This window comes from Capricornis sumatraensis, chromosome 1 (genome assembly GCF_032405125.1).
Source record: "Capricornis sumatraensis isolate serow.1 chromosome 1, serow.2, whole genome shotgun sequence".
NCBI classification, from domain to species: domain Eukaryota; kingdom Metazoa; phylum Chordata; class Mammalia; order Artiodactyla; family Bovidae; genus Capricornis; species Capricornis sumatraensis.
This window is the reverse complement of record NC_091069.1, coordinates 190,395,432-190,407,779: the sequence shown is the minus strand read 5'-3', so window position 1 is coordinate 190,407,779 and position 12,348 is coordinate 190,395,432. Positions and strand designations below refer to the sequence as shown.

General features: G+C 36.9%; 1 protein-coding gene across 2 annotated transcripts in view; it reads right to left on the bottom strand.

Annotated features, from left to right (window-relative positions):
* Window positions 1-12,348, bottom strand: part of DCUN1D1 (defective in cullin neddylation 1 domain containing 1) — a 30,699-nt gene that overhangs the window by 10,469 nt on the left and 7,882 nt on the right. For both annotated transcript variants that reach the window (XM_068990769.1, XM_068990807.1), the window contains exons 2-4: window positions 8,345-8,561; window positions 6,981-7,149; window positions 4,730-4,860 (exon numbers count right to left, since the gene is read on the bottom strand). In XM_068990769.1, the coding sequence (XP_068846870.1) occupies window positions 4,730-4,860; window positions 6,981-7,149; window positions 8,345-8,561 (517 nt within the window). The remainder of the gene's footprint in view (window positions 1-4,729; window positions 4,861-6,980; window positions 7,150-8,344; window positions 8,562-12,348) is intronic.

The following is a 12,348-nucleotide window of genomic DNA, read 5'->3' as shown; positions in this document are numbered from 1 at the left end:
GTATTACCTAAAACTGAGATACTTGCAGAATGAAGCCTTAAGCCCTTATAATAAAATTAAAAATGCAAACAGAGGTAATCCCAGTGTCACTCTTTCACAGAGAATCAACAAGGGCTATGTGGTGCTTCATAAAATCAGCTAAGTGCCAGATAAAAATGGACATGAACTGAGACTGAATCCAAACACAGTCCCTAAAGGGAAACAAAACGTTGCCAACTCACTAGGGAGGATGAATGGTGATTTAAAATCCTATTCACAAAGTCTTAATTTACCTAGAAATATCTAAGTTAGCACAACATAATACAATAAAAAGAACATAAAATGTGGAGTCAGAAGATCTGAAGTTTAGTCCCAATTCTAACAACTCTAAAGTTATGTGACCTTAAAAGTCAGCCTCTCTGACCATGAGTTTCCTTATCTTAATGACAAAGAGGTTGTTCTACTTAGCTCAAAGTGTTGTTATGAGAACCAAATGGGATTGTGTAAATAAAAATACATATTAAAAAACTCTATAAAATTATTTCTAAGTATTAAATGTTTAATAAATGTTAAAAATTTCTAAATTCTAGGTGAACCACAACAGTTTATAAGAAAATAACCTATAGACTTTAATAAGTTCAGGATAATCCTAAAAATAGTATGGCTGTTAAAAAACAAAAGCAATTTTTTGACAAATTAATAGAATAAACAGTCTTGCAAAAAATAACAGACCCATGGTGTTCTACATTAAATAGCCTCCTTCTGGAGTATTATATTCAGCTTTAAGAATTCTATTTTGAGAGAAACCAAGAATCTGGAAGTGTTATCCAGGGGTGACAGCAACAGGAATAACAAAGGTCTTCTCAAATGAAGAATAGTTTGGAATGCTGGCTTGAAAAAAATGAGAAAGGATAAATGAGAAAAATCTTGAAAGGGTTAGCCTTCCTTTGTGCTGCTGCAGAGGACAAATAAGAACAGTGGTAGAAGTTGTAAAGACAAAGATGTCATAAGGAAAAATAATAATAGTATTCTGTGATAAGAATGAACCACTTTCTAAAATGACATGTGTTCAATCCCCACCCTGTATGTTCAAACATAAAAGCTGAGTGAGCATCACGTACAGATACTACATTGCATAGGTTAGATTTAACACAGAACTTATGAAATCCCTTTCAAATTTAAGATTCAGAAGACTATCAGAAATGCCAGGTGACTGAAGCAGATGGTGACAAAGGAAGTATCCTATCCTGGTGTCATAAGAAATAAGGTTACAGAAAATGAGAAAATATGGGGAACACCAGCTCTCATTATAGCTAGCAAGGCTATTTATAAATAAACCGCAATGCTGTCACTGTCACTCTCTGCCAATTTGTTTTGGGCCTCAACTCTTCTCCTACGATCTTCTAATTCCTTTCTGCCAAATATTATAATTTAAGAGCCCTGTAAACCCTTAGAAACACTGTCAAGAAAACTTTCTTTTTAATTAACTTCAACTAGCAAGTCATTACATTTCCTGACACCCAACATCAGTACAAAAACAAAAAGAGAAATTATGATTTGTCTTTTATTACATTTTTTTAAATTAAGACTTTTTAGTTTTAGGTTTATGGAAGAACTGAGCAAAAAGTACAGAGTTCCCATATATCTTTAGCCCATGCATGTACACTATGTCACTTCAGTCATGTCCAACCCTTTGAGACCCTATGGACTGTAGCCAGTCAGGCTCCTCTGTCCATGGGATTCTCCAGGCAAAAATACCGGAGAGGGCTGCCATTTCCACCTCCAGGGAATCTTGCTGATCCAGGGATTGAACGCAAGTCTCTTGTCTCCCGTCAAGAGGGTTCTTTCTCACTAGTGCCATGCTACTACCTTCCCCCATTTTTAAGATATTGCTTTGTGCTATGCTTAGTCCTTCAGTCACGTCCAACTCTTCGCAAACCCATGGACTATAGCCCGCCAGGCTCCTCTGTCTATGGGATTCTCCAGGCAAGAATACTGGAGTGGGTTGCCATGCCCTCCTTCAGGGGATCTTCCCAACCCAAGGATGGAAGGAAGGTCTCTCTCACTGCAGGCCGATTCTTTAACATATGAGCCACCAGAGGAGTCCAAGAATACTGGAGTAGGTTGCCTATCTCGTCTCTAGAGGACCTTCCAGACCCAGGAATTGAACCAGGGCCTCCTGCACTGCAGGCAGATTCTTTACCAGCTGAGATACCAGGGAAGCCTTTAGTATATTTCTTACAATTGATGAGCCAATATTATTAGCAAAAGTGTATTATTTTACATTAGGGCTCACTTTGTGCTGTACATTCTACAATTTGGAGCTTTTTTAAAACAACTTTTAAATTGTGGCTAGATACACATAAAATTTATAATCTTAAGCATTTTTCAGTGTATAGTTCAGTAATGTGAGTTACATTCCCACTATTGTGCAATGAATGTCCAGAACTCTTCATCTTAGAAAACAGAAACTCTATACCCATTAAACAATGCTATTTTTTTCTTAAGCTCAATACTTACTACAGAATAAAACAATTTAAAAATCTCATTCTTCAATATACTTTTCTCAACTTTTCCTGTAATCTAAAATTCCAATATACCATCATATTACCATAAATATGCTATAAAGGAGCTATAAATAATGTCAATTTTATCTTTGCCAAATACAATAAAAACTAAGATTCAATATCAAAACTACATAGTCACCCAAAAATATCATTTATACTGTGCTCTAGTGAGAGGTAGATATATAACTAAGCAATATGTCAGCCCCATTTAAATCAACATCTGATAGTCACAACATTTTCTCTATTTGCATCAAAATATTGTGCTACGTTTCTAAACACAACAGAAATAATTATTTCAGTACACACATGTAAATTCAAATGCTTCAATCGATTTTAATTTGTGGGAAGAGAAGAGGAGACTAGAAAAAATAATCCAGTTAACAGGTGGCCACAGATACAAGACAGAGAAATTAACACTGGGTATCCCAGCTTATTTTGTCTGCAAAATGAAGACTTTTCCTGGAAGAATAAAATCCAACCAAAATTAACTGAAAAGACGACTTCATCATTCCAAATTTTGTGTAATAGATATTTTGTAAATCCTTAATTCAGTCACATCTAGTCACTCTTTGGGTCAATTCTCCAGTACAAATGTTGTACATTCATCCCTTCCACTAGATTTCAGTCACGTCCTGTGTGTGCATGCTAGGTCGCTTCAGTCGTGTTCAAGTCTTTGTGACTCTATGAACCGTAGCCAACCTGGCTCCCCTATCCATGGGATTCTCCAGACAAGAATACTCGAGTGGGTTTTAGTGCCCTCCTGCAGGGAATCTTCCCAACCCAGGGATCAAACTTGCGCCTCTCCTATATTGGCATGCGGGTTCTTCACCACTAGCGCTATGTGGAAAGCTTTCAGTCACTTCCTCGGTCTAATTCCATAATCCTTTTCTCATTTTTTCTCGCTAATCTAATAATATAAAGAATGATTAATACAAGAGGCCCCTATTAGCCTCTCCAATTACCTTATCTTCAATTACCTTATCTTCAGAATCAACAAACAAACTCACTTCCATCATTTAACGTGCTGTGCCTCCGTTTCTTCATCTGCCAAATAAGGATAAGTGTCTAGCACTCTATGAGTGGCACATGGTAGCTGCTGAATTACTGAATGAAAGAATGAGTAACTCATCAAGTTGTTAAACATGAAATGAGGCAGTGTATGTAAAGTACTTAGCACACTGCCAGGCCCGCTGTGCCACCATCATAATCTTCAGTGCATCCCCACTGCCCACAGATTCCAATTTAAGCCCGTCTGTCCTGTTTTTAAAAGCAGCTTTATTAAATGAGTCTTATTGTGTCTCACCAATTTATGCGCCAAACAAGCATTTGCACTAAAATCAAATCATTTCCTCTCTTCCACAAAGAAGCCAAGCTTATTTCTAAAGTTTGAGACCTTCATTTGTAACTACCCTCTCTCTGGAACACCGTTCATCTTCACTTACCCAGCCAAACATCAAATCCTTGAGGAGTTCACATTTCCTCTCGCCCAGGAGGCACTTCCCAACCATTCCTGCTTTTACTCATTTCTCCTTTTATCTAAAACCCTCATACTCATATTTATTATTTTGTATTATGTGCTACTGTCTACTTTCTCTGAATGATCTGCACTGTAGTTTTTACTTCCACTCATTATCCCCAGAGCAAATGTGTGGTTATTTCTACAGAATAAACTGACTGATCTAAACTGTTAACAGTGGCTATTTTGGGACAAGATGATAAATAAAAATCACCTTCTTATTCTTTCTTACAGTTTCCAAATACTTCAAATCAAAAAGAATAAATTTACAAAAAAGGATAGAGTCACATTCTAAGACTCAGAAATTTTAAAAAAATGCTATTTCAACAGATACACAGTGAAAAACTTATGATCCTAAGATCCTACAGTAGTTTCTTAAAAATAAACAAGCAAACATACATACCTATGTCAGTGAAATTTTAATAACTACTTCCTGTATTGTAGTTCTTAAAAAAAAATCAGTGGTTCATATATAGTATCTAGAGCAACCCTATTACTGAATAGGGTGTTTTCTGATTAACTAGAAGTTCGTTGTCTCTCCTTGTTTTTCAGTAGCCGATAATAACTTCATGCTCAAAACAGAACTTTCAATTACAAAACAAAAGTGACGTGGTCAATGTAGATGAATGCATTTGAAACACCAAATATAATTTTTAAAAATTCTTACCTAAACCTTTTTGTCCTGGATTCTTCGCAAAATTAAAAGTAAACTGGTAGAAATCCTTAAATCGTCCCGGTTCTTTCAATTCTTGCTCCATCTTGGGTATCTGGGCCTTTAGTTTTTCTATGCTGTCACATCTATACAAAATTAAGTTTATAAAAGATAAGCTTTTTCTTTATAAATCAAAAACTTATTTATTCCTCTAACAGTTTATTTCATAGAACTCTTTTTAAAAATCCATTAAAATATCATCTTTTTAAATTATATAAACAAGTCTCGGTTTAGCTGGAAGAAGAAAAGTTCTGGAGTGATTAAAGGTTAGCAATAATCACTATTTTTAAGAGAAATGGGCTATGACTTTTAATTATGTATTCATGGGACAGTCAATACACCCAAATGGTAGAAGTCAACTGTAGTGAACAGATGAGAATGTATAGCAATCAGCTTTGCAATCATCAGTTTACAACTGTAGTAGTATTCCTTACATGGTAACAAACCACAGGTCTAGCTTCCAAACAAATTTGGCTAGGTGAGGAAACACATTCCTCTTGAAAACTTTTCATTATATTCAAAGTACCATCTCCAACTGAAGTTATCTCAGATCAGTATTAAGCTTTTTTCTATATCTGAAACCATTCAATTTCCAAGGAGCTTAAATGGGTTCAAGTACTAAGTCCTACTTTCCTTAAGGTAGAAACCTTCTATCTGTTATAGATTTCCACAAACCAATCACTATACTTTTTTTCCTTCAAATCATTTTTGCTTTTGTTTCCCTTTCACGGTCTTTGTAACACCTCCCAGATTATTAGTTGTAAATTAAAATCCTGCTTTGGAAGTTCATTACATTTTACATGAACTCACTTTTAAATGAGGGGAAAAAAGAGTTCCAGTGAAACCAGTCCTAGTATAGAAAACTCCAGCAAGTTCAAGATAAGGCTGGCTTTGGCTATAAAACACAGTGTCGAGACCAGATATTAATTTACTGTTTCTTAGCTTTAAACTCACCCTTCTTTGCCCTACTTTGTGACTGTCTGCAGTGGACTACAAATTGTGAGACTTCATTTTTTTTCTCATCAGCTGGCTCACCACTAAGTTCTACCAATAGAGGGCAATGAAAGGCTGGAAGCAGAGGAAGGAATTTTTCTTAGCCCAGTCTGTTTTCTGCAGAGAGGAGGGTTTCAGTGTACTGGGAGGTCCTAGCAGTGTTCACCAGTGGTGGCAACCTGCGTGGCTCTGCAGCAAGTGACCCTCAGAGCCAGCCTCTTCATCAGAGCAGCAGGCAGCACGCTCCAGAAGCAGCCAGGCAGTCTTCTGGGGTCAGAATCTCAGCCTTGTGGGGATCCTCTTAAGCTTCCAGGTGTGTTCCTTGTTTCCGTCCCTCAGCTCCAGGGGTGGTGACAGCTTCTTACAGTTGCCACCTTTGTTATCCTTAGAATTTTCTTTTACCTCATTTATACAATATAACAATTTCTAAAATCTACCCTGTTCAAATCGCTGGTATGGTTTGTGTGTCCAGTCTGGACCCTGAATGATTACAATGTCCTTCAGGCTCTCAAGAATCAGAATGCCTGAATTCAAATCCTGGCTTTCATACTACCTAACTCTCTAGTTTCTCTCTACTTCTATCTCCTCACCTCTAAAATGCAGGTCTAACCACTACTACAATCACAAAGCTGTTGTGAAGTGGTAAGTGAAGTACTTACTTAGCTAGATCCTGAAATGAATGTTTAACAAATGTTCAGCTTTTATTATTCAAAAGCACTCACTAAAAACAGTAAGGACAGCCTGTCACTGATCACAGACTGAATACTTTCAGAGCCTCATTAAATGTAGCCAACTAGTGGCCACAGGTAAAACCTCTACCTATGACTTTTCAATCTATTTATAACAAGACATTTAGCTAATCAGTTGTCAAAGTTTGTGTAGAACAAAAAGTAATTAGTAACTTCCAAGATTTTTAAATTCTAGGAGCTTGTTTACAAATTCAGAGTTCACCACCTCACATTAGGAAATAACTTAAAACTTGCTCGCTTCACTTACCCACATAAAATATTAAAGCATAGTAATTTTAATACTAGTGAACCTCCCTTAGAAACAAATGATAAAAGCATAAAGCAAATAGAACAGAACAGGTTGTACTAACTACACAGATAACTTGACATGGGAAGGAACTAGCATATTAACCCATTTCTATTTACAGCAACGTCTGCGGCACAGACCAGCTCCACCTAATTTCATATGAAGATCATAGACGCACCCTAATTCTGTCATGCCATCCATGAACTCCTGTTTGGAGAACTCGCACTGGGTTGCTGCTCTGAACTTCCACGCGATGATCAACACACTGATGCTGGCTGGATCGAGGGCCAGGTCATCACAGAACTGCTGTATACCATCTATTCCAATTTTATTTTCATCTTGAGGATCTTTAAAAACACCAGTACAATATGAAATTAGTGCCATACTTTCTATGCTATTCCTAAAACTGAGAAAAGGAATGCTTTCTGTTCCATATTTTAAAATGATCACAACAGACCAAAAATATGAAGAAATACTGTTTTAACCGTTATTTTCCCCCATAATATTTAAAGCCACTTTACCCCTGAAACAGCATTCTTAAACAGCAAGATAGGCACTAGATAGGACCTGGGTTTTTAAAAGTCTCATTTATTCATATGAAGAGAGTCCCATACTTACACACCACCAGAAAATCTGACATTCCTATACAGGGAAAAAAGGATTTTTACTGAACATATCCACATTTTACAAAGGCACTCTAAACAGTATTATATACAGAAATTCTTTTCTCCTTGAAGTTTAATTTCACTATTGAAATCACTTCTTAGAGAACATCAGAAAAACCAAACTGTGTGATTCAATTCTAATCACAAGACAAGCATCTGCTATTCAAATCAAAGAAAACCCCCAACTATCAAAATTTACTTTTCAGAAAGCAAAAATTTAGATACAAATACAAGAAGAAAAAAGTACTCATACACTTTGTCAAAACAAAATTGTGCACATCTTTTGACTTTGGGGCAAGAGCTATGCTTAAAATGTCAATATAACCCCACCTCTGGAAAAACTTTGAAATAATTCTATATATATATATATATTTCTGCATAAAAGACACAGAAAGTTGAACACCAGGCTATTAAATATTGGTTCTCTCAGGAGAATAAATAAATAAAAGACACAGAAACTGTTGACTTTTTCTTTATTCAATCTATTATGTATTGTTTAACTTTTTACAAGTATATATTACTTTATAATTATTTAAAAGTTATTAAAATTATTAGACAGGTTTCCTTAAAATTGGCTCAGCTGAGTTTTACAAAAATGAGGGGAAGAAACCTAGTCTCCCCAGCCCCCATTCTCAAACTGGGTAACAGAGGAGGAAAAGAGGAGGCAAATAAAGGGGAAGGAAATAAAGACACTAAGAAGAAATTTTAGTGAAAAGAGGGAAATAATTTTTCAGATTTCTTAAATTAATTCTAAGATCTAAAGAGCTCTGTTAGACACATCTACCCGATTAATGTCCTCTGTACTATCTGATTTCTCACAAGAAGCATGTAACTCTGGAAAACCTGGTTCAAAATATTTAAAGTCACAAACACTCACCTTTGTATCTACTGTATAGTTGTTCTAACTTCTTCCTGTCCAATGATCCTTTTACACTCTCTCGTATATAAAGTTCAGGATTTTGAAAAAAATTGTCTGTTGCAACATCTAACTTCCAGTCATTTTGAGACAGACAACTTACTGCTGTTTTTTCACTAGATTGTGTGAAGATCATAAACTGACGAACTTTATCCTTCTGCGATGATTTCAACTTGTTCTATTGAAACCAAAAAATAAACTGAAACTCTGTAACATCACAAAAGACTAAGTATTTCTATACTGCTGACTAAATCATTTTTTTTTTTTACTAAATCATTTTTAGCAATACACGTGCCTCATAAAATAATAAAACATTTAGCTTAATGTTTTGATCTCTTAATACGGCAAATTTTAAAAAAATCTAAAACACAAACTCACTGTCATCCTGGAAAAGAAACTAGGACAGAGGCAAAAGAAGTTCACCCACCCTGCATTTCTCCTAAAAGTGGGTCCTGTGAGCATGTATAAAGGCTCTAGGAGGGAAGCAGAGCTAACTCTCAGAACCTTAACCAAGCACAAAGCTCCAAGGGATGCTTAAGGAGTGGTGGGGAAGATGACATTATTTAAGCCAGTCAGAACATTCAAGTGACCCTGAGGAACAATGAGATTAACAGATATTTGTTGCAGTCCTAAAACACATTGTAAAGGATATGGGGTACAATTCTCCCCAACCTCACCACCCACCCTATTCACCCCCAACCCCGGTTTTCTTGCTGTTTTTTACCAAAAGTGACAAGCAACAGAATATGAGGCACTCTACATTTCCCCTTACAGGGGTCAGGGGTCAAGGTAATTATCAATAGAATTCCCTCATATTTTCAGTCAAACCAGAAGCAGTGAAATATGAATAAGTGCCCGGCATCCTCCCAAACAAGGTAATCTTTAATAGAATTCTCCTTCTTTCACCATGAAAGAAATTACCTTTCTCTTGGCCTGAGCCTAGCAGACATTCTCTCTAGCCAGACTCTACTGTAATAACCTTCTCTCACTGGCCTTGTGTTGACACATACTCATTTCTCATCTGCCCTGAGACCTAATCAAAATAAAGTAGGGCAGTTAGGCCCTCCACTCTCTCCCAGTTTCAAGGGCCACATTCTTCGTCTCCTCATGCAAGCTGACTCCTGCGTAATTTCAGCCTCCCTGCTATTACTCTTTCCCTCTCGCCAGTCCTAATACCATCTCTCAGCAAAATACTTGGGTTCTTCCTGAGCTATTATTGCCAATGAAGAGAAAAAACCATGTGAGTAGGACACACATTAATAGATACAGTGTTCTGTGTTTTAAGCAACACATCTGAGAACCCAAGCATTTTTGATCTGGCCCAGACAGACAGATCACAAACCTCAATCCCCTGATTATACAGATGAGAGAACAGACCCCAAATGTTAAGGAATTTGTTAAAAGAAAATCACCCAGGTTATTAGTAGAAATGGGTCAAGAACAGAAAGATCTCATCAATCTGAGTTTTACTAATCTTTCTATAAACCACACTGCTTGCTGTACATATTTATAAACCTTTTGAGGTTTTCAGGAAAAAGACTAATGAAGATATAAATATTTCCACCTTTCACAGAGTAAAAATAAGGCTATGCAAAAATCAAATATGAAAACCAACCCCATCTTTAATACCCTGGAGTCTAATCTGTCAGCCATACTCTTCTCTCTCTGTAAATGTGTTACTGCTTAGGATTACACATTAAAATCTCAACCTCTGTTCTCCATTAAAATTGAGAAACTATAAATTTACTAGCCTCCTGTTATTTCATAAATAAATCTACCACTTCTGGACACCATATAACTCATATCCCATTATTTGACACATCTCTCAAATGTCTAGGAGTCCCAACTTGAAAAGTATCTAAAGATGTTATTCAATTGCAACAAACCCACAATGAAATCAAATGACAAGGAAGATACCTGTCTTAATATACTGTTGAAATGAAAGGAAACCACTCTGATTTCAACTTTTGCTACTGAAAGCTGTTTCTAAAATGAATATACCCTTTCTAAGAGATAGAATACGTGTGAGTGATACAGTGTCTACAAGATGTAGCATGTTTTAATCCTTTGAAGAACAGGGTAGTACCTGAGGGTCACTATGATCATCGCTGACCACTGTATAATGCTGCACAGAGTGCTGGAGATTAACCTCGAAGGGTAACAATTACAGGCCACAATCTAGAAATAACTTTTTAATTAAACATTTCCATTTTCCTAAAAGGTAAGAGGCAGCAAAGCAATCAAGACTATTGGGGGCGCGGCAGGGGTGTATCATACAGTATTAAATCCCATGTTATTTCCTGAGGCTTGAATGAGTTTTGAAGAGAGGGAGGAAAAACACAGCTTAAGTCACTTCTGCCAGTCAAAAAGTTGTTCACTGTACTAATGACTTTGTCAGAAAGCAAGATATTAGAAAACTGGGGGGACAAAGATAAAAACAGTCCTATCCATAAAAACTAACAATTATCTAAGTGAATTAACTCCATTTCATATCTTACTTGAAATAAAAGTATAAGTAATGTATGCAAAAAGAAATTATTTTAATGGGTTTAAATTTCCAGTATATGGGGCAATATATTTTAAGAAAAAGGGCTGCAGCTACCCATTTCCAACACCACAGAGGCTAATGAGTGATACCTCACTAAGAACCGATACCTCACTGAGAACCGACAGTACGAATTTCTGCTAGGCCAAGTCGTGATGAGCAATTCCATTGTGCAAAGTCTGATGAGCACCCTCCCTTTTCTTGTACTCTTAATGCACTCTGACCTTTCCTCTGTCAGCTCTCTGTGCCTAGAATAAATCTTCCCACCTGCTCTCTTACTAGGGAGCATGTACTCAACTCTGTAGTCCCAAAGGCTACCTAGAGGAAGCTGGAGTGGGCTACACAGATCCACCCTTTCCCCAAGCCTATTTAGCAGAGCTACAACACACCTATCCCCTTTGCCCAGGCCACAAGGGGGCACCAGGCAAGGAGTTCTGATTTTGAGAGTACAGATCAAAGGTTTAAATTTCTATCACCTTGAGAAAGAGGAAAAGGGTATTCAGACAGCAAAGAAGTATTTTATAAGGGATGAGAAAGTGGACAGAAAACTGAGGTGGAATAAAAAACAGATGGAGTGTCTCTATTTCTACTATAAACCCAATGGGTATCTTCCTAAGAGCAAAAACATGACAACTACAATGATTCAGCACTCAAATGTAGTACATGCTACTTAAGACTTACTTAAAAGGAACAAACTAGGGTGGTCATTTAACACGATTAAGCAATACAATCCTTAGGACTCAAGTGTGAAAACTATCTACAGATTATCAAATTTTCAGGAAATTCAATATTGGCAAAGTATGTAAAATGTATAAAATACAGAATATACCCTAATTATTATGGTATCTGGTCCCATCACTTCATGGCAAAAAAAATGGGGAAACAACGGAAACAGTGGCAGACTGTATTTTTTTGGGCTCCAAAATCACTGCAGATGGGTGACTGCAGCCATGAAATTAAAAGATGCTCCTTGGGAAAAAATCTATGACCAACCTAGGCAGCATATAAAAAGCAGAGACATTACTTTACCAACTAACGTCCGTCTAGTCAAAGCTATGGTTTTTCCAGTGGTCATGTACGGATGTAAGAGTTGGACTATAAAGAAAACTTAGCACCAAAGAATTGATGCTTTTGCACTGTGGTGTTGGAGAAGACTCTTGAGAGACCCTTGGACTGCAAGGAGATCCAACCAGTCCATCCTAAAGAAAATCAGTCCTGAATATTCATTGGAAGGACTGATGCTGAAGCTGAAACTCCAATACTGTGACCACCTGATGCAAAGAACCAACTCACTGGAAAAGACCCTGATGCTGGGAAAGATTGAAGGCAGGAAGAGGAGACAACAGAGGATGAGATGATTGGATGGCATTACCAACGTGATGGACATGAGTTTGACTAGGCTCTGGGAGTTGGTAATGGA